Source organism: Bos mutus, chromosome 6 (assembly GCF_027580195.1).
Source record: "Bos mutus isolate GX-2022 chromosome 6, NWIPB_WYAK_1.1, whole genome shotgun sequence".
NCBI lineage: Eukaryota > Metazoa > Chordata > Mammalia > Artiodactyla > Bovidae > Bos > Bos mutus.
Window position 1 is genome coordinate 44,792,744 of NC_091622.1, and position 22,714 is coordinate 44,815,457.

Sequence of the window (22,714 nt, forward strand, 5' to 3'; positions counted from 1 at the left end):
TGTGATTTATGTCAGAGTGTGTTTTGCCTATGTTCTCCTCTAGGAGTTTTATAGTTTCTGGCCTTACATTTAGATCTTTAATCCATTTTGAGTTTATTTTTGTGTATGGTGTTAGAAAGTGTTCTAGTTTCATTCTTTTGCAAATGATTGACAGGTTTTCCCAGCACCACTTGTTAAAGGGATTGTCTTTTCTCCATTGTATATTCTTGCCTCCTTTGTCAAAGATAAGGTGTCCATAGGGCATGGATTTATCTCTGGGATTTCTGTTTTGTTCCATTGATCTATATTTCTGTCTTTGTGCCAGTACCATACTGTCTTGATGACTGTGGGTTTGTAGGAGAGCCTGAAGTCAGGCAGGTTGATTCCTCCAGTTCCATTTTCTTTTCTCAAGATGCTTTGGCTATTTGACGTTTTTTGTATTTCCATACAAATTGTGAAATTATTTGTTCTAGCTCTGTGAAAAATATCATTGGTAGCTTGATAGGGATTGCATTGAATCTATAGATTGCTTTGGGTAGTCTACTCATTTTCACTATATTGATTCTTCTGACCCATGAACACAGTATATTTCTCCATATATTAGTGTCCTCTTTGATTTCTTTCACCAGTGTTTTATAGTTTTCTATATATAGGTCTTTAGTTTCTTTAGGTAGATATATTCCTAAGTATTTTATTCTTTTCGTTGCAGTGGTGAATGGAATTGTTTCCTTAATTTCTCTTTCTGTTTTTTCATTGTTACTATATAGGAATGCAAGGGATTTCTGTGTGTTGATTTTATATCCTGCAACTTTACTATATTCACTGATTAGCTCTAGTAAATTTCTGGTGGCGTCTTTAGGGTTTTCTGTGTAGAGGATCATGTCATCTGCAAACAGTGAGAGTTTTACTTCTTCTTTTCCAATTTGGATTCCTTTTATTTCTTTTTCTGCTCTGATTGCTGTGGCCAAAACTTCCAAAACTATGTTGAATAGTAGTGGTGAAAGTGGGCATCCTTGTCTTGCTCCTGACTTTAGGGGAAATGCTTTCAATTTTTCACCATTGAGGATAATGTTTGCTGTGGGTTTGTCATATATAGCTTTAATTATGTTGAGGTATGTTCCTTCTATTTCTGCTTTCTGAAGGGTTTTTATCATAAATGGATGTTGAATTTTGTCAAAGGCTTTCTCTGCATCTATTGAGATAATCATATGGCTTTTATTTTTCAATTTGTTAATGTGGTGAATTACATTGATTGATTTGAAGATATTGAAGAATCCTTTCATTCCTGGGATAAAGCCCACTTGTTCATGATGTATGATCTTTTTAATGTGTTGTTGGATTCTGATTGCTAGAATTTTGTTAAGGATTTTTGCATCTATGTTCATCAGTGATATTGGCCTGTAGTTTTCTTTTTTTGTGGCATCTTTGTCAGGTTTTGGTATCATAGAATGAGTTTGGAAGTTTACCTCCCTCTGCAATTTTCTGGAAGAGTTTGAGTAGGATAGGTGTTAGCTCTTTTCTAAATTTTTGGTAGAATTCAGCTGTGAAGCTTTCTGGTCTTGGGCTTTTGTTTGCTGGAAGATTTCTGATTACAGTTTCAATTTCTGTGCATGTGATGGGTCTATTAAGATTTTCTATTTCTTCCTGGTTCAGTTTTGGAAAGTTGTACTTTTCTAAGAATTTGTCCATTTCTTCCAAGTTGTCCATTTTATTGGCATATAATTGCTGATAGTAGTCTCTTATGATCCTTTGTATTTCTGTATTGTCTGTTGTGATCTCTCCATTTTCATTTCTAATTTTATTGATTTAATTTTTCTCCCTTTGTTTCTCGATGAGTCTGGCTACTGGTTTGTCAATTTTATTTATCCTCTCAAAGAACCAGCTTTTGGCTTTATTGATTTTTGCTATGGTCTCTTTTGTTTCTTTTGCATTTATTTCTGCCCTAATTTTTAAGATTTCTTTCCTTCTAACCCTGGGGTTCTTCATTTCTTCCTTTTCTAATTGCTTTAGATGTAGAGTTAGGTTATTTATTTGACTTTTCTCTTGTTTCTTGAGGTATGCCCATATTGCTATGAACCTTCCCCTTAGCACTGCTTTTACAGTGTCCCACAGGTTTTGGGTTGTTGTGTTTTCATTTTCATTCGTTTCTATGCATATTTTGCTTTCTTTTTTGATTTCTTATGTGATTTGTTGGTTATTCAGCAGCATGTTGTTCAGCCTCCATATGTTGGAATTTTTAATAGTTTTTCTGCTGTAATTGAGATCTAATCTTACTGTATTGTGGTCAGAAAAGATGCTTGGAATGATTTCAATTTTTTTGAATTTACCAAGGCTAGATTTATGGCCCAGGATGTGATCTATCCTGGAGAAGGTTCCACGTGCACTTGAGAAAAAGGTGAAATTCATTGTTCTGGGGTGAATGTCCTATAGATATCAATTAGGTCTAACTGGTCTATTGTATCATTTAAAGTTTGTGTTTCCTTGTTAATTTTCTGTTTAGTTGATCTATCCATAGGTGTGAGTGCGGTATTAAAGTCTTCCATGATTATTGTGTTACTGTTAATTTCCCCTTTCATACTTGTTAGCATTTGTCTTACATATTGCGGTGCTCCTATGTTGGGTGCATATATAATTGTTATATCTTCTTCTTGGATTGATCCTTTGATCATTATGTAGTGTCCTTCTTTGTCTCTTTTTTCACAGCCTTTGTTTTAAGTCTGTTTTATCTGATATGAGTATTGCTACTCCTGCTTTCTTTTGGTCTCTATTTACGTGGAATATCTTTTTCCAGCCCTTCACTTTCAGTCTGTATGTGTCCCTTGTTTCAAGGTGGGTCTCTTGTAGACAACATATATAGGGGTCTTGTTTTTGTATCCATTCAGCCAGTCTTTGTCTTTTGGTTTGGGCATTCAACCTATTTCAGTTCAGTTCAGTTCAGTCGTTCAGTCGTGTCTGACTCTCTGTGACCCCATGAATTGCAGCACGCCAGGCCTCCCTGTCCATCACAAACTCCCGGAGCTCACTCAAACTCACGTCCATCAAGTTGGTAATGCCATCCAGCCATCTCATCTTCTGTTGTCCCCTTTTCCTCCTGCCCCCAACCCCTCCCAGCATCAGGGTCTTTTCCAATGAGTCAACTCTTTGCATGAGGTGGCCAAAGTACTGGAGTTTCAGCTTTAGCATCATTCCTTCCAAAGAACACCCAGGGCTGATCTCCTTTAGAATGGACTGATTGGATCTCCTTGTAGTCCAAGGGACTCTCAAGAGTCTTCTCCAACACCACAGTTCAAAAGCAGCAATTCTTTGGTGCTCAGCCTTCTTCACAGTCCAACTCTGACATCCATACATGACCACTGGAAAAACCATAGCCTTGACTAGATGGACCTTTGTTGGCATTTAAGGTAATTATTGATAAGTATGATCCCGTTGACATTTACTTTATTGTTTTGGGTTCAAGTTTATACACGCTTTTTGTTTCCTGTCTAGAGAAGATCCTTTAGCATTTGTTGGAGAGCTGGTTTGGTAGTGCTGAATTCTCTCAGCTTTTGCTTGTCTATAAAGCTTTTGATTTCTCATTCATATTTGAATGAGATCCTTGCTGGGTACAGTAATCTGGGCTGTAGGTTATTTTCTTTCATCACTTTAAGTATGTCCTGCCATTCCCTCCTGGCCTGAAGAGTTTCTATTGAAAGATCAGTTGTTATCCTTATGGGAATCCCCTTGTGTTTTATTTGTTGTTTTTCCTTTGCTGCTTTTTATATTTGTTCTTTGTGTTTGATCTTCATTAATTTGATTAATATATGTCTTGGGGTGTTTTGCCTTGGGTTTATCCTGTTTGGGACTCTCTGGGTTTCTTGGACTTGGGTGATTATTTCCTTCCTCATTTTAGGGAAGTTTTCAACTATTATCTCCTCAAGTATTTTCTCATGGTCTTTCTTTTTGTCTTCTTCTTCTGGGACTCCTATGATTTGAATGTTGGGGCATTTAACATTGTCCCAGAGGTCTCTGAGATTGTCCTCATTTCTTTTAATTCTTTTTTCTTTTTTCCTCTCTGTTTCCTTTATTTCTACCATTCTATCTTCTACCTCACTTATCCTATCTTCTGCCTCCCTTATTCTACTGTTGGTTCCCTCCAGAGTGTTTTTGATCTCATTTATTGCATTATTCATTATATATTGACTCTTTTTTATTTCTTCTAGGTCCTTGTTAAACCTTTCTTGCATCTTCTCAATCCTTGTCTCCAGGCTATTTATCTGTAACTCCATTTTGCTTTCAAGATTTTGGGTCATTTTCACTATCATTTTCGGAATTCTTTATCAGGTAGATTCCCTGTCTCTTCCTCTTTTGTTTGGTTTGGTGGCATTTATCCTGTTCCTTTACCTGCTGGGTATTTCTCTGCCTCTTCATCTTGTTTATATTGCTGTGTTTGGGGTGGCCTTTCTGTATTCTGGCAGTTTTTGGAGTTCTCTTTATTGTGGAGTTTCCTTGCAGTGGGTGGGGTTGGGCGGGTGGCTTGTCAAGGTTTCCTGGTTAGGGAAGCTTGTGTTGGTGTTCTGGTGGGTGGAGCTGGATTTCTCTTTGGAGTGCAATGCAGTGTCCAGTAATGAGTTATGAGATGTCAGTGGGTTTGGAGTGACTTTCGGCAGCCTGTATATCGAAGCTCAGGGCTATGTTCCTGTGTTGCTGAAGAATTTGTGTGGTATGTCTTGCTCTGGAACTTGTTGGCCCTTGGGTGGTGCTTGGTTTCAGTATAGGTATGGAGGCATTTGATGAGCTCCTATCGATTAATGTTCCCTGGAGTCAGGAGTTCTCAGGTGTTCTCAGGATTTGGACTTAAGCCTCCTGCCTCTAGTTTTCAGTCTTCATTCTTACAGTAGCCTCAAGACTTCTCCATCTCCTTTCGAAGACAATGGGCTGCTTTTCTGGGTGCCTGATGTCCTTTGCCGGCATTTAGAAGTTGTTTTGTGGAATTTACTCAGCGTTCAGATGTTCTTTTGATGAATTTGTGGGGGAGCAAGTGGTCTCCCTGTCCTATTCCTGCACCATCTTAGGACCACCTCCTAAGACCACCTCTTCATTCTTAAGAATTTTCATGGACTAGATCTGAAAATAGTATATTAATTTTATGAACATGACTAAATACCTGGATTATTTATTGTTTTAAGTAGGTTAAATATGCCCAAGGGCCCTTTTTGCGATATTTTTCTCAGCGTAAGCTTTTAAAAATTAGTAAATAATAGTTCTATGTCTGAATTAAGGCAAGTTTTAAATTAAGGAAAGTTTATAGTTTGAATTTTCATAAGATTTACATGTAATAACATTTATATGCCTTTCAAAGAAAAATGTGAGTATTTAACATCTACCATTTTAAATGATTAATTATTAATTCTGCAAATATTTATTGAGTGCCTCTTATGTTCCAGGAACTATAAAGAGTTGGGTATGTAGCAGTGAAAGAAATACTTGTCTTCTTGGAGCTCACAAAATAGCTAACTTATATGATAGGTTAGGTGATAAGTGCTAAGCAGAAAAGTAAAGTGGAGGTTAGGAGATATTGGGTAGAGTCTTGGGGGCCAATATTAGAACTTAGATTTTTTTCTTTTGAATAAGATGGAGAATCACTGGGCTGCCCCATGAGTGAAAGTGCTGGGTCCTCACCACTAGACTGCCAGGCAATTAACTGACTTGGGTTTTAGAAGGATTCTGTAGCTTCCCTGTTGAATATAGAGAGGAGATCCAATAAGAGACTCTTGTGACAATCTAGGCTAGAGTTGATAGTGATTTGAATCACATGGAAAGAATGGAGATTGTAAGAACTGGTTAGATTCTGGATGTTCATTTAAGGTGGAGCTACACAACCTGCTGATGGATTGGATGTGGGGGGTGAGAGAGTGAGGTCATGGATGGTTCCAAAGCTTTTCACAAGAGCACCTAGAAGATTTGGGATTGCCAGTAATACAGGGAATACTGGGAGTGAGGCAGTCGAGAGAAAATGAATTGAGTTTGAGGCAGTAAAGTTTGAGCTGTCTGCTAAACATACAAGTGGAGAAGCTGGGTATAGTAGTCTGGGGTTCAGGGCAGAAGTCCAGGCTTGAGATATTAATCTGGAAGTCATCAGTGCTAATGAGGAAGAAGAGGACCATGAACTGAACCTGGGCTTTCCAAAGTTAAGCTGCTAGGGAGATGAGAATGAGCCCACAAGAGACTGAAAAAGAGGAGCCGATGAAATGGAAGGACAACCTGGAGAAATGGCATCTTGGCAGTCAAGTGAAGTCAAGTCAAGTTTTATGTGTTTGTGGAAATGATCCAATAGCAAGGGAAATACTGATTCGGGAAAAACTGCTGAAGACATGTCCTGAGGTAGGACTTCCCTGGTAGGGGTCAGATGGTAAAGAATCCACCTGCAATGTGGGAGACCTGGGTTCAATCCCTGGGTCAGAAAGATCCCCTGAAGGAGGGCATGGCAACCCACTCCAGTATTCTTGCCCAGAGAATCCTCGTGGACAGAGGAGCCTGGCAGGCTACAGTCCATGGGGTCACAAAGTCGGGCACAACTGAGCAACTAAGCACACAGTCAGAGAGATAGGACTAGTATACAAAGTGGAAGAGTCAACCTTAGATTTTGGGTTGTTTCTGTACAGTAATAAGCAGAAGGCAGAGAATGTGAAGGGGTAAATATGATGCTGAGGGCGGATGATCATTTTTCCTGCTTGCTTCTGTTTTCTTCTTGAAATAGGAAACTAGATCATCTACTGAGATGAAAGAGTTTGTTGGGAATATGAAGAGAGGAGAGTGTATGAGATAGTTGTCCAGAAGAGTGGGAGAGTCTGTGTATCAGGGAAGTTGTCCTAGTTTGGGATGTTATGATAAAATACCCTAGCCTACGTGGCTTTTGAACAACAGACTTTATTGCTCAGTTCTGGAGGTTGGGAAGTCCAAAATCAGGGTGTCAGCATGATCAGGTTCTTGGCAAGGGCTCACTTCTTGGCTTGCAGATGGCAGCCTTCTCCCTGGGTCCTCACATGGCCTAACTCTATTGTGGGATCCCCACCCTCATGGCCTCATCTAAGCCTAATTACTTCCCCCTAAGTCCCCCTCCATATATGATCACACTGGGGAATAAGGCCTCATTGTATTTCAGAGGAACACAAGCATTCAGTCTTTAACAGGAATGTAGTATGCTCCCCAGACAACATGAAGAGTCCAGCTGAGGTTTGTGGGGTTTTTTTTTTAAAGGGGAGACACCAGGCGTTGTGTTTGGCAAGTTCAGCTGTCCAGGCACAGGCATAGTCAGTAGACAGTTGGATGTAACCAGGATTGAGATTTTACAGGTAACTATGATGAGGAGTGGGAAGAAGAGAGTGATTTTAGTGATGATGAACCATAATTTATGCTAGCCAAGGAGGGACACAAAGCAGGTGAAGACCCTTGAATAGTATTTGGTAGATCAGTGCTTTAAAGGTCCTAGTGGGATGGAAGAATTTTTGGACTCAGGGAGCCAGAGGCAGTGAACTAGGAAAATAGAAGATGACTGAAATGCTAAGTGTGATGCGGTTGTAGGTATTGGTGATGATATATCTGAGGAATGACTGCTAGTGCAGGCTGAGGTTGGATGAAGAACAAAATCACTGGGAGGGAGGAGTTCAAGTTAACACACAGAATTTGTGTGATTTTTTTTCAGCATAGGAAATACTGTTTTCCTTGTGTCTTAACTTGATACTTAAAGTGGGGTTAAAAAAAAAAAAAAAAAAAAAGACATCGAAGTACTCCATGGAAAAAAAAAAAAAAAGTGTTTAGTCACTCAGTCGTGTCCAACTCTTTGTGACCCTATGGACTGTAGCCCTCCAGGCTCCTCTGTCCTGGCCGGAATACTGGAGTGGGTAGCCGTTCTCTTTTCCAGGGGATCTTCCCATCCCAAGGACTGAACCCGGGTCTCCCGCATTGCAGGTGGATTCTTTCCCGTCTGAGCCACCAGGGAAGTCTACATTTTTCTGTGCCTAAATGTCTTAACACTGGTAACCTAATCTAGTATTACAGGTCCATGTTGTGAGCTCATATGTTGTCAGCTATTCTCATAGCTGGTCTTTCTTCTTTTTTGGCATTCTGTAGTAATGTTTTTCTTAATGTAATAATTGTTGATTCTTCAGAAATGAACACATTTTTGGATGATCCAGAATTTGCCGATGTTATATTGAAAGCGGAGCAAGCAATAGAATTTGAAGTTTATCCAGAAAGAATCTCTCAAGGTTCAAGTGGAAGTTACTTTGTGAAGGATCCTAAGAGGGTGAGAATTTCATAGACGTACTATATATAACAGACCTTTTGGAAAACACTAATTTAAATGTGAAGTCATTGTGAGTTTCTGAAGATATTTTCCTAATAAATCTGGTTGCACCCTCTTTTCAGAAATAAAGGTCAGTTTATTTTTAACTAAAGCACTCTTGTTTAAAACTAGAGCTGTTTGTACAATTTCCGTTTTATTATTTTAATACTTGGCTTCAAGTATTTATTGAATACTCAACATTCAGCTGTGGATTTGTGGGGTTTATATTCACAAGTCCTTGTTGTTTAGTTGCTAAGTCGTGTCTGACTCTGCGAGTCCATGGACTGCAGCACGCCAGGCTCATCTTTCCTCCACTATCTCCTGGAGTTTGCTCAAATTCATGTCCATTGAGTCGAGTGCTATCTAACCATCTCATCCTCTGCAGTAACTAAGCAGAGTTTTCTTTTACCCTCAGAATATTTTTTCCAGCATTATTATACCAGAGAAGGATCCTGGGCAGTTTGAAGTTTGAAGGCATTGGAATGTGACAAAATGAAATGAACCAAAGAATAATCCTTCGGCAGAAAAGAGAACCTGATATGGACTTTGTTCAACTCAGTTTAGAATTTTTCAAAAATCTGTATTATCATTTCTAAAAGCTTTCTGAATGATGCGTAGCCAGCAGTTCTTTTTTCAGGAGGAGAAACAGATTATAATTCTACCCAAATGTTTTTTCAAAGACTGAAGTTAAATTTTTTATAACAGTCTTTTTGAGATTTTTATATATATATATATATATATATGTAGTAGTAGTGTCAATGTCTCAATCTTTATTCCAAGCTTGATTTCTTGATTTGTTCTTGTTGACTTCTTTATTAGTGACTGAGACTTTACTGCATTATAAAACAATTATATACTTATAATAAGATTTTTTATTTCTTATCTAAGGATAATTCAGCTTCTAAACTTAATATGAATATATTTTATCAGACCAATAATAAAGACAGTTCTAACAGGATATATATGCTTGATGGGGAAAGACTTTTAGACATCCATAAGCAGTTTTTTTAAGAGGAGAGAATTTATTCAAAATTGGTTCATAAAAAAAATTGAAAAAAGTAGGAGAATCTGGCAGCATAGATGTCACTATAGCCTATCATTTCCTTTGTATCTTAGAGATGGCTTTTTGTCATTGGATTTATTCATTTAACAAACGCTTGAATGCCTACTATATGCCAGGTACTGTTCTGAGTACTGGTAATACAGCCCTCACAGAGAAAGTCCCTGCCCTTTTAGAATGCACACCTACTGGGAAAGTAGATAATTAATAAGCATAAAATTTGAATATTTAATAGATATTGAATAATAACACTGTTTGACCTAGGTCACTGATTTTCAAACATTTTAAAATCAGCAAAAAAATAAATAAATAATAAAATCAGCAGAACTCTTTTTTAACTAGGGCATCCATTATGTAAAATGGGTGAAACCAGAGGATGGGGTCTCAGAGCCCTCTCCTCTCACCTTCTCTAGGGTTTCTCAGAGCACAGTTTGAAAACCACTATCTCAAAAGATTATTGATTTTAGATTGTTGAATAAGAATGCTTGTAAAACTGTGACTGGAATTAAAACTCTTAATTATTAAGGGTTATGCCCAAATCTGTGGTGGGAAGAGTAGAAAAAGACCAGAATGTATGTTATGGATTATCATCTCCCTATGTTAAAAGTCTAACAAAGTGTTTACTTTCTTCCTATATAGAAAATTATTGGTGTGTTTAAACCCAAATCAGAAGAGCCTTACGGTCACCTGAATCCGAAATGGACCAAATACGTTCACAAGGTCTGCTGCCCTTGCTGCTTTGGCAGGGGCTGCCTGCTTCCTAACCAGGGATACCTTTCCGAAGCTGGTGCCTACCTTGTGGATGAAAAGCTTCATCTGGGCATTGTACCAAAAACAAGGGTAAAGGAGACATTCTTTCTATCATGTACTTCTGGTATCAGATCAGATCAGATCAGATCAGTCGCTCAGTCGTGTCCGACTCTTTGCGACCCCATGAATCGCAGCATGCCAGGCCTCCCTGTCCATCACCAACTCCTGGAGTTCACTGAGACTCACGTCCATCAAGTCAGTGATGCCATCCAGCCATCTCATCCTCTGTCGTCCCCTTCTCCTCTTGCCCCCAATCCCTCCCAGCATCAGAGTCTTTTCCAATGAGTCAACTCTTCGCATGAGGTGGCCAAAGTACTGGAGTTTCAGCTTTAGCATCATTCCTTCCAAAGAAATCCCAGGGCTGATCTCCTTCAGAATGGACTGGTTGGATCTCCTTGCAGTCCAAGGGACTCTCAAGAGTCTTCTCCAACACCACAGTTCAAAAGCATCAATTCTTCGGCGCTCAGCCTTCTTCACAGTCCAACTCTCACATCCACACATGACCACAGGAAAAACCATAGCCTTGACTAGAGAGACCTTTGTTGGCAAAGTAATGTCTCTGCTTTTGAATATGCTATCTAGGTTGGTCATAACTTTCCTTCCAAGGAGTAAGCGTCTTTTAATTTCATGGCTGCAGTCACCATCTGTAGTGACTTATAGTATACAGAATCTAAAATCGTGGTTGGTAATCCAGAGTCACATATGACTAGTAAATTGATTCTGGTGTCAGTCAGTTGGTTCAGTCACTCAGTCGTGTCTGACTGTTTGTGACCCCATGGACTCCAGCATGCCAGGCCTCCCTGTGCATCACCGACTCCTGGAGCTTGCTCAAACTCATGTCCATCGAGTCAGTGATGCCATCCAACCATCTATCCTCTGTTGTCGCCTTCTTCTACTGCCTTCAATCTTTCCCAGCATCAGGATCTTTTCCAATGAGTGTAGACGCACAGAATATCCAAGGGAATATCTCTTTCTCACGTGAGCTGAGATGATGCTGACAAAAAGAAGAGAAAGAACCAGCATTTAGAAAGCTGAAAAAAATCAGTGATCTAGAAATTCTGTTGAAGGTAGAGATAACTAACATACTCAGAAGATTCCTGTCTTTGTCTCTTTGGCCTTTATACATTTTTACTTAAATTTCTCTAAATCTTCCTTCCTAATTCTACATACTTCTTTCTTCCACTGGCCAATTTTAGGCTGCCTCTCTCAGAAAGAAATACATATGTGCCATTTAACTAACTTTGCAAAGTCTCTTAGCTTTTCTGTTTTAGATTCTCAGGGGCATTTAGTATAGCATTAAACTTCACTCATTTGTAGCATTAGTGTGAGTTCCATGGTGTATGTGAATAGACATACTACAATGCAAATTCTAATAGCCATTTCTCTAAACTGTACATTTCTAGGTGGTTTGGCTTGTCAGTGAGACGTTTAACTACAGTGCAATTGACCGTGCAAAATCTAGAGGCAAAAAGTATGCTTTAGAAAAAGTGCCAAAAGTAGGTAGAAAATTTCATCGGATAGGACTTCCTCCTAAGGTAAGTTACTGTGATGAGCTTTGGGAAGGGTGGGGGGCGCAACGGAGGGCGGGCAATTCATCATATATTGGGCTTCCCAGATGGCACAGTAAAGAATCTGCCTGCCAGTGCAGGAAGTCCAAGAGACACGGGTTCAATCCTTGGGTCAGGAAGATCCCCTGGAGAAGGAAATGGCAACCCACTCCAGTATTCTTGCCTGGAGAATCCCATGGACAGAGGAGCCTGGCAGACTACAGTCCATGGGATCACAAAGAGTCAGACACAGCGAAGCACACACAAACTTCAACAAACTTCATCACATATCACCAGAGCTCTGTAGGCTCTGTGCTGTCGGCTGTGGATATATTAGTAAAAACGGTTTTCTCATCTTCAAGGGCTTGTAGTAACAAGCAGTCTCAACACAATATAATAAAGCTGTTAATGATGATTAAGTGCAGAGAGCTTAGAGTGAGTAGAGGAGGGATATTTAATCCAGTTTGGAGAGCTGGAGAATTTCCAAGAGGAGATTGCACCTAAGGCTTTATAAAGTTACAGCTGAAAGTATAGGCCTAGAATTAGACCCAGACTGTACTCCAAGCCTCTTCACCAGTTAGCTCTGAGACCTTGGGCGAGTCTCTTAAATTCCAAGCTCCAGTTTCTATAAATCGAGGATGACAGAAACTACTAGGGTTGTGAGAATAAAGTGATAAAGTTTATTTCAGGTACTTGGTATAGTCCTTGGCACATAGTAAATGGTAGTAACCAGGTTTACTCACTACATATTAAATTTTGTTTTTTCCTTATCATAGGTTTTAAATAAACCTAAGGGATGATTAGCAACTAGCTCAGCAAGGGTAGTGAAGGTTATGGGAAGAGCATTCTAAAAAAAGCACTAGACTTTTTATTATTTTTTTTAATATATTTAATCTGCAATTTTTTTGTCTTGTTGTTGCTATGCATTTATTTATATAAAAGAATTAGAGTAAGAACTACATGGTTAACTTGTCTTTATTATTGTACTCCAAGTAAGCAGGAAATTTTGAAAACATTAACAAGGCTTGTTACTCCTTGCATATGCTGAAATAATTTCCCTATTTATGACTACTAACACCTCATTATGAGTGCTTTAGAGAAAACATTTAGGAAATCATTAAAATTTCATGCTGGCAACAAGTCACATAAAGTGGTAAGAGATGTTTATTGTTGGCATCACCATCCAGCTTGTAGGATTTTAATTCCCCAACCAGGGATCGAACCCCCAGCCCCTCAGCGGTGAAAGCATGTAGTCCTAACCACTGGACTGCCAGGGAATTCCTGAGATAGATTTTCTTTGTAGTGATTTGCTTGTATTTATGAAGCCAGCTTCCCTGATGGCTCAGGCAGTAAAGAACCTGCCTGCAAGGCGGGAGGCCTGGGTTCGATCCCTCAGTAGGGAAGATGCCCTGGAGGAGGAGATGGCAACCCACTCCAGTATTCTTGCCTGGAGAATCCCATGGGCAAAGGAGGCCAGCTAGGTTACCATTATCTATGTGTTCTATGCTTTTAAATTTGTATTTCCTTCTTTAAAAAAATTGTTTAATGTTAACAGCTCGTAATTTTAGTGATACGAAACCTTATAATTATGACATATCTTCAAGGAAAGGACTTTTTTAAAAACCACTGTAGAGGTTATGATTAATTATTTAAAATTTATTATAGGATCTTTAAGCTGCATAGTCAAATAATTCATTCATTTTAAAAAATAAGGTTATTTTCTCTTGTAAAAAGAATTTTAATGTATTTTTCCAGTAAGATAAAATTACATTATTATTAAATAGCCAAGAGAGGTACAGGTTTGCTCTTCATAATTGAATTCATTTTAATAAATATTTTTAGAAAATAGCATTCTCGTTGAGAATATTACCTTGGGTACATGTGTGTATTTTATTTTTCAATTATCCTAAAATAGCTTCTATGCTCCTTAAAAGTCTAGGATTGATCATTCTTTATTTGCTATGTATTCTTTATGTGATTATTTTAAATTAATGTATAAGAATAGTTTTCTTGATAAATGTGGCTTATGTAAATTAGTGTTAATTTCAGTTTTTCTTATTGTGTTTATATAAAGTATTTTATGACCGTACTGCTGAGAAATTTTAAAAGTAATTCCTTTGTTCTTGTATTTTCTTTTCTAACTATAATTCTTAAAATTATAGATTGGTTCCTTTCAGTTATTTGTTGAAGGTTACAAGGAGGCTGAATATTGGCTTAGGAAATTTGAAGCTGACCCTTTGCCTGAGAATATTAGAAAACAGTTTCAGTCACAGTTTGAAAGATTAGTTGTTTTGGATTACATCATCAGAAATACAGGTATTGAAGTTCTCTCATTTGTTTACTCACATCTTCTTAACTTTCAAACTGTATTCAACTCTTGTTTATCCAAGTCAAAGATGTAAAGTTTTGCTGCAGTAGTCTTAAGGCTACTTTTTGAAAAAGGCAAAGTCTTTTTTCTTTGCCTGCCTTGGAAAGCAGAAATGTAGTGCTGACTCTCCCAGGCAGAATTAACCTCATACTGGAGATTCTGACTCAGGGCGGACTCCTGCCCCAGTGATAGTGGTGAGTACCTGTCCCTCAGGTGGAGTTGCTTGGCAGCAGTACAAAGCCTGCTGGAAATTGGAGATGTTATCTGCATAATATGAATAATTAAAACTTGATTGTGTAAGTTGTTTTAGATGCTTATTTTGACATTAGATGACTGTTGGTACAGTCTGTAAATACAACAGACTCTTAATTTTTTCTGTGCTGGCAGGGAGCAGTGACGTTGTTGATAACTTGAAGCAGTGATTCCCAAATGTGGTTCCCTGGTCTGTTTTAGGATCAGTGTTATGTGGGCCCAAATGCATCTTCTGGGAACCCATCCCAGTCTACTGAATGTAGATCCAGCAGTTAGTGTTTTAACAGGTCTTATGGGGCTTCCCTGGTAGCTCAGTCAGTGAAGAATCTGCCCGCAGTGCAGGAGACCCAGGTTCAGTCTGAGTCAGGAAGATCCCCTGGAGAAGGAAATGGCAACCCACTCCAGTATTCTTGCCTGGAAGATCCTATGGACAGAGGAGCCTGGCAGGCTACAGTTCATAGGGTCACAGAGAGTTGGACATGGCTGAAGCGACCAAAGTACCACCCACCAGGTAATTCTGATGTACTCTGAAGCTTGAAAACTCTAGTTCAGAATTTTTGCTCATTTATACTAGTTTCTGAAAAAACATTATATACCTTTTTACATTCACCTCTTGAAATCATGTGGTCTTAAATTAATGGTAAAATTAGTGTAGCGTCCAATGGAATATAGTACTCAATCACAAAAAAGAATGAAATATTGCCATTTGCAGCAATGTGGATGGACCTAGAAAATGTTAGAGAAGTAAATCAGTCTGAGAAAGACAAAAATTATACGGTCAATTATATGTGTAATCTAAAGTAATACCAATGAATCTGCACACAAAACAGAAACAGACTTGCAGCCGTAGGAAAGAAACTTGCAGTTACCCAAGGGGAGAAGGAAGGAAGGAGGGGCAAATTAGGAGTATGGGATTAACAGGTACAAACTGCTATATGTAAATAAGCAACAAGGAGATGGTATAGCATAGGAAATTATATTCAATATCTTGTAATAACTATAATGGAAAATAATCTGATAAATTGTATATTTACCTGAATCACTTTGCTGTACACCTGAAACTAACACAATGTTGTATTCAATAAATCAACTCTATTCCAGTTTTTTTAAAAATTTGTGTCTAGAGTCCTCTTGTTGTGACATTAGGTAAGAGCCCATCCAGAAATTTGCTTGGAAACGGGGGTAGATAGTTCTTCTCCCTAAGGTGAAGAGAAATTATCCTTTCTAATAATGCTGACTTAAAAGTTCTTGACAGTAATTGTACCTACTTCACAGAGTTTTTGTAAGAATTTGATGAGTTAATACATGTTAAGCACTTAACAATGTCTGGCACAGAGTAAACAATAAATGTTAACTAACATTTATGAGTATTTTTAGTTTGTATGTATTAAATTGAAGCCTTTAATGTGTTAATATGCTACAGATAACAAATGAAGGTCTCAAAATCAAAGAGGTGACAAGATTTTTCTGCTTGATATTAAGCTATGATATCTATAAAAAATGAAGTAATAGATTTTTCATTTGTTTTGAAAGACAGGGGAAATGATAACTGGTTAATCAGATGTGAAAAGCAGACACATGAAGATGAAATTACGGTGAGGGAATTTTAATATATATGCATATATGAACACACTATTAGTGTCTATTAAAAATTCCTTGAAGTTATTCTTCATCACTTCCTCATTTCCTTCACCTTGATCCTTGGTTTTTATCTCCTTTTTCTGTTTTTATCATCTTATTTCTTTCCTTTGCCTGCTTATGTTGCATTTTTTGTTCTGTTTTTGAAATCTCTGTGCAATTTTATTTTGTATGTTGTATTAATATAGAAGAATAACATCAGCTCAGTACTGATATTCTTTTTACTGGAAAAGGTCAGTTTTCATTCCAGTCCCAAAGAAAGGCAATGCCAAAGAATGATCAAACTACCACACAGTTGCACTCATCTCACACTCTAGTAAAGTAATGCTCAAAATTCCCCAAGCCAGGCCTCAACAGTACATGAACTTTGAACTTCCATATGTTCAAGCTGGATTTAGAAAAGGCAGAGGAAGCAGCGATCAAATTGCCAACATCCACTGAATCATCAAAAAAGCAAGAGAGCTCCAGAAATACATCTACTTCTGCTTTATTGACTATGCCAAAGCCTTTGACTGTGTGGATCACAGCAAACTGTAGAAAATTCTGAAAGAGATGAGAATACCAGACCACCTGACCTGGCTCTTGAGAAATCTGTACGCAGGTCAGGAAGCAACAGATAGAACTGGACATGAAACAACAGACTGGTTCCAAATCGGGAAAGGAGTACGTCAAGGCTACATATTGTCACCCTGCTTATTTAACTTATATGCAGAGTGTATCATGAGAAACACTGGGCTGGAAGAAGCACAAGCTGGAATCAAGATTGCCGGGAGAAATATCAATAACCTCAGATATGCAGATGACACCACCTTTATGGCAGAAAATGAAGAAGAACTAAAGAGCTTCTTGATGAAAGTGAAAGAAGAGAGTGAAAAAGTTGGCTTAAAGCTCAACATGCAGAAAACTAAGATCATGGCATCCGGTCCCATCACTTCATGGCAAATAGATGGGGAAACAAGGGAAACAGTGTCAGACTTTATTTTGGGGGGCTCCAAAATCACTGCAGATAGTGACTGCAGCCATGAAATTAAAAGACACTTGCTCCTTGGAAGATAAGTTATGACCAACCTAAACAGCATATCTAGGTGGTGAGTATATGGTTAATTATATACTGTACATTTTTCATAATAAAGTCAAAGAGAAACATCAGTCTATCCTTGAGGGTCAACTGTATCATAGATGGCTAGAGAAATTGTAAATGAATGACATTAATATGGGTTACATATTAAATAATATCAAAATATTTACAAAAAAAAAAAAAAAAGCAGAGACATTACTTTGCCAATAAAGGTCCATCTAGTCAAAGCTATGGTTTTTCCAGTAGTCATATATGGATGTGAGAGTTAGAGTATAAAGAAAGCTGAGCACTGAAGAATTGATGCTTTTGAACTGTGGTGTTGGAGAAGACTCTTGAGAGTCCCTTGGACTGCAAGGAGATCCAACCAGTCCATCCTAAAGGAGATCAGTCCTGGGTGTTCTTTGGAGGAACTGATGCTAAAGCTGAAACTCCAATACTTTGGCCACCTGATTTGCAGAGCTGACTCATTTGAAAAGACCCTGATGCTGAGAAAGATTGAAGATGGGAGGAGAAGGGGACGACAGAGGATGAGATGGTTGGATGGCGTCACCAACTCAGTGGACACGAGTTTGAGTAAACTCTGGGAGTTGGTGATGGACAGGGAGGCCTGGCGTGCTGCATGCAGTCCATGGGATTGCAGAGAGTCAGACACAACTGAATGACTGAACTGAACTGCACTGACTCTGATTATTTAAAGCTGTTACATCACTTTAAAAAGTTTGTAGTTTTCATAGTTCATCAAAGAATTTTGAAATTACATATTCAAAGTACTCAGCAATAAAGAAAGAACACACTTGATACACGCAATAATGTGGATGAATCTCAATACCCTGCTGAGTGAAAGAAGCTAAACAAAAGGGAAGATACTGTCTGATTCCTTTTATATAAAGATCTAGAAAGTGTAAACTAATCCCTAGGGACAGAAAGCAGACGATGCTTGCCTGGGGTGGGATAGAGGGAGGGAGGAGGCTACTAAAGGACACAGGGAAACATCTGGGTGGTTTCATATCTTTCAGTGCTTATCAACTTGTACACTTTAATGTGTAAAGTTTATTGTGTGTAAATTATACCTCAATGAAGTTGTAAATAGAAAAAATAGAAATAAAAATAAATGACAGTTATAGCAGAAATGGGTTTAAAAATACATATATAAAAATATACATGCTTATAATAGTTTCTAGATATATTTTATTGGTATATCTAAAGCAACTGGATTTTGCTGAAAACCTTATTCTTTTGCTCTGAAGTATTTTGTGCATTCTCATTGAGATAAGACATTTGATATAAACTAACAGAAACAACTCTGGCATGTATCACCTGTACCTTCACTCTAATACTTTTAATTTAAAAATTATCTTTTTCACCTTTTTAAAATCTAGACCACTTAATAATGACAATGTCTATTTTTAGATAATAAGAAGTACTCTTCAACATGAAAACTTTCTTGCTTCTGAGGCTTGCATTTCCATTACAGGAGAATGAAGAAGTTAGAAATGGCCTACATTCTGTAATCAAGAGTATCTTGAGGTTCCTTCTACTGGACCTTATTACATTTAGCCATGGTGGTTGGAGAGTTTTATTTAGAAACATTTTGTATTTGAACTAATTATTTCTATGAGACCCTAGGAAAGACTTTATTTTAGTAAGGTAAATCATTATCTTAAACATACCAGTATTTTGCACATGCCATACATTTACGCCCTGGTGGCTCAGTCAGGAAGGAATCAGCCTGCCAATGCCGGAGACCCAGGTTTGATCCCTGGGTAGGGAAGATCCCCTAGGGAAGGAAATGGCAACCCACTCCTGTATTCTTGTCTGGAGAATCCCATGGACAAAGGAACCTGGCAGGTTACAGTCCATGGGGGTCACAGAGTCAGACACAACTGAGAAACTAACACGCACACATCCATTTAAGCAACACGTCTAACAGTAAATTATCCAGAACTACACATTTTATTTATTTTTCTCCCCAACTTTATTGAGGTATTATTGACATGCATGCCGTTTTAAGGTGTATAATATGATGATTTGATATAAGTATATATTGTGAAATGACCATCACAGTATGGTTAGCTAACACCTCCGTCCCATCACATAATTAACATTTTTTGGTATACATGGTCATAACATTTATTTTCAAAAAAATTTTTAGTTGGAGGGATGTTGCTTTACAATGTTGTGTTGGTTTCTGCAATGCAACAACGCAAATCAATCATAATTATACGTATATCCTCTCCCTCTTGAGCCTCGCTCCCCTCCCCTGCATCTCACCTCTAGGTCATTACAGAGCACCAGGCTGGACTTCCTGTGTTATATAGCAACTTTCCTCTAGTTTTCTATTTTACACATAATAGTGTATACATGTCAGTGCTACCTTCTCAGTTCATCCCGCCCTTTCCTTACCCAGCTGTGTCCATAAGTCCTTTCTCTACATCTGCATCTCCATTCCTCACTGCAAATGGGTTCATCAGTACCATTTTTCTAGATTTCATATATATGCGTTAATATATTTGTTTTTCTCTTTCTGACTTACCTCACTCTATACAAAACTACCATATAACCCAGCTGTCCCACTGCTGGGCATATACCCTGAGAAAAACCACAATTCTAAAAGACACATGTTCCCCAGGGTTCATTGCAGCACTATTTAACAATAGCCAGGACATGGAAGCAACCTAGATGTCCATAAACAGGTGAGCCAATAAAGAAGATGTGGTGTGTGTAATACAATGGAATATTACTTGGCATAAAAAGGAACGGATTTGAGTCAGTTGCAGTGAGGTGGATGAACCTAGAGCCTGTTATACAGAACTACACATTCTGAAGTCTTAATAATGTCAAGCCTACTTCCCCAAAGATGAAAAGAATGAAACTATTACTGTATAACTTTGTAACAGCAAATTTAAAAAGTAGTGATTATGAAGTTTTTACTGGTTCTTAAGACCCTGTCTTCCCTTAAATGGTAAATTGGTACTTTTTGGTAACTTTATTTTTATAGACTCTTCAGATAAAATGTCTTTAAAGCTCAATAATTATTATACATTTTTCTTTTGGAAATATGCATGTAAATTGTTTTATCAATTATTTTCTCCCTTTTAGGATACAAAATGGACTGATGATAAAGAAACACTTATTAAAATAGCTGCAATTGATAACGGTCTAGCTTTTCCTTTTAAACATCCTGATGAGTGGAGAGCATGTGAGTATTTAGAAATTTTTATAGAATCTCTGCTGCTGCTAAGCTGCGAAGTCACTTCAGTCGTGTCTGACTCTGTGTGACCCCTTTTTCAGAATAGGATGGGAATGAAATTTATGCATATCAAAATAGCAGAGGAAAAGCTGGGTCTATTACAGTCATTTGGGCTCAGTTCTAGGCACTTGGGATGCAAAGATGTGTAACACACTCTGTGAGCCTTGCCATGGTTCATTCCTTATTTTTGAGTGACTATGTCTGATTTTGATTTCTTGGCTTGTGTTAGCCTTGTAAAATAAATTGGATAGCTTTCCAAATTTGAAATTTGTTAGTCATTCTTTGCTAACTTGATCTATGGCCAATTTAAAGGATTATTTTTGAGAAGAATGTGGTTGAGCACCAAGTCTGTCTTCTAATGAAAACTTAGTAGTCAAATCATATTCTTGACCCATTTTTTAACCGCTTAATCTGCTAATTTTTGAGAGACAGAGTTCACTGTGATTGCGATTTTGTCAATTTCTTTTTGTATTTCTATGCACTTTTTGCTTTGTATTTCACACTCAGAGTCCCAGTGTTTTATCTTGCTGGGGTGACTTGTTCTTTTTGTTAGTGTAAAATACCCCTCTTTCTCCCTCACAGTGTTTTTCGCATTTCTTATTTTGTCTGTTGTAATATTGCTATGCCTCATTTCTTTTTACTAGTATTTACCTGTATTATTCTATACTTTTATTTTCAAGTTCCATCATTTTGTTTTAAGTACATGACATAGAAATAGCTCCTAGCTGAAGATTTTTTGCCTAATCTGAGATCCTTTTAATAGCTACACTTAACTCTGTAATTTGTCTCAATAAACTCCTGATGTGTTTGAACTTTTCCTACCATCTTTTTTTTTCCTATTTACCATGAATTTCAATTTTTTTCTTTTTTTCCTTTCCTACCTTTGGTTGAACTGACTTAAGGTGTCTTTGTTCTTTTTTTTTTTTTACCTCTAATGGTTTGGAATCTATATATAAATTGCCTTTTAATGGTGTCAAGTTTAAGATGCCTGCAATACACCTGGAAAATTTTACCAAACACAAACACCAAAAAATAAGGATCTAGAACTTGAAAGAGTAATTGGTATTGAGGATGTAATTTTTTTAAACTGTTACTTTGGTAAGTGGAAGCCATGGCGGTGTTGCTATCACCTGGGAAAACCATAGTGAACAAATGCCATCACTAGGGCAATGTGAGATACATAGATACTCAATAAACATTTCATGAATGTTTGGTGGGGCTCCTCTGGTAGCTCAGCTGGTAAAGAATCTGCCTGCAATGCAGGAGACTCCAGTTTGATTCCTGGGTCAGGAAGATCTCCTGGAGAAGGGATAGGCTTCCCACTCCAGTATTCTTGGGCTTCCCTGGTAGCTCAGTCAGTAAAGAATCTGTCTGCAATGCGGGAGATCTGGATTCATCCCTAGGTTGGAATACTGGTATTGAGGATGTCATTTTTAAACTGTCACCTTGGTAAGTGGAAGCCATGGTGGTGTTGCACCTGGGAAAATCATGGTGAACAAATGCCATCACTGGGGCAATGTGAGATATGTAGGTACTCAATAGACATTTCATGAATGTTTAGTAAGTGAAGGAGAGAAAAGACGAAGTGTAGAGTCTGGCAATGGTGGTGTTGAAACCGGGAAAAAAAGCCAGCAAAAGAGAAACGGCTTAAAAGACAGAAGGTAAAGTTTGGGACAGTGGTAGCACCAAAAACCACATAGGGGAGCATTTCACAGAGGGAGACAATAGAGAACAGTGCTGCTTGCTGCAAAGACACTCGAAGTAGCATGAGGACTGCACACGGACTTTTGGAAAGAGCCTTAGGAGATGACTGGTGGCCTTAGGGGAGAGTGTGAACGGTGATAAAAGAAGTTGAGGGGCAGGGATTGGAATTAGAGACAGGCAGAGAATCAGAGCTTTTCTTTTACATAATTGGTCAGGGGAAGGCTTTCTTTGGAATGGACTGTACTTTCCATAGTATTCAAAGAGATAGATAAAGGAGAATTCAGAAGAAATGACTCTAAAGGCAAAGTTTTTTTCCTCGGGGCTTTCTGAGTGGTAAGAGCTAGAGATTCTCCTTGAATGAACTATAGTTCTGTACGGGATCATACTGTCATAAACCTTACCTTTTCTTGTAAGAAACTGAATATGCACCCTTTATCTAGATTATCTCACTACTTTACGAATCTTTCTAGTCCTGGCACTGTGTATATTTAATGGTCTTCTTGGGTGAGAACTAGAGTTAGCCCCAAATCATGAATCTTTGCTCTCTCAAAGTGGCTTGCCTAATGACCTGAAAGTGAAAGTTGCTCAGTTGTGTCCGACTCTTTGCCACCCCATGGACTATACAGTCCATGGAATTCTCCAGGCCAGAAGAATACTAGAGTGGGTGTAGCCTTTCCCTCTTCCAGGAGATCTTCCCAACCCAGG

General features: G+C 38.2%; 1 protein-coding gene across 3 annotated transcripts in view; it reads left to right on the forward strand.

Moving 5' to 3' along the window:
* The window catches only part of PI4K2B (phosphatidylinositol 4-kinase type 2 beta), a 36,175-nt gene that overhangs the window by 7,651 nt on the left and 5,810 nt on the right, over nucleotides 1-22,714 (forward strand). For 2 of the 3 annotated variants that reach the window (XM_005897084.2, XM_070372224.1), the window contains 6 exons: nucleotides 8,127-8,263; nucleotides 10,002-10,202; nucleotides 11,576-11,707; nucleotides 13,882-14,035; nucleotides 15,873-15,934; nucleotides 20,155-20,254. In XM_005897084.2, the coding sequence (XP_005897146.1) occupies nucleotides 8,127-8,263; nucleotides 10,002-10,202; nucleotides 11,576-11,707; nucleotides 13,882-14,035; nucleotides 15,873-15,934; nucleotides 20,155-20,254 (786 nt within the window). The remainder of the gene's footprint in view (nucleotides 1-8,126; nucleotides 8,264-10,001; nucleotides 10,203-11,575; nucleotides 11,708-13,881; nucleotides 14,036-15,872; nucleotides 15,935-20,154; nucleotides 20,255-22,714) is intronic. The other variant, XM_070372226.1, reaches the window with a different exon arrangement.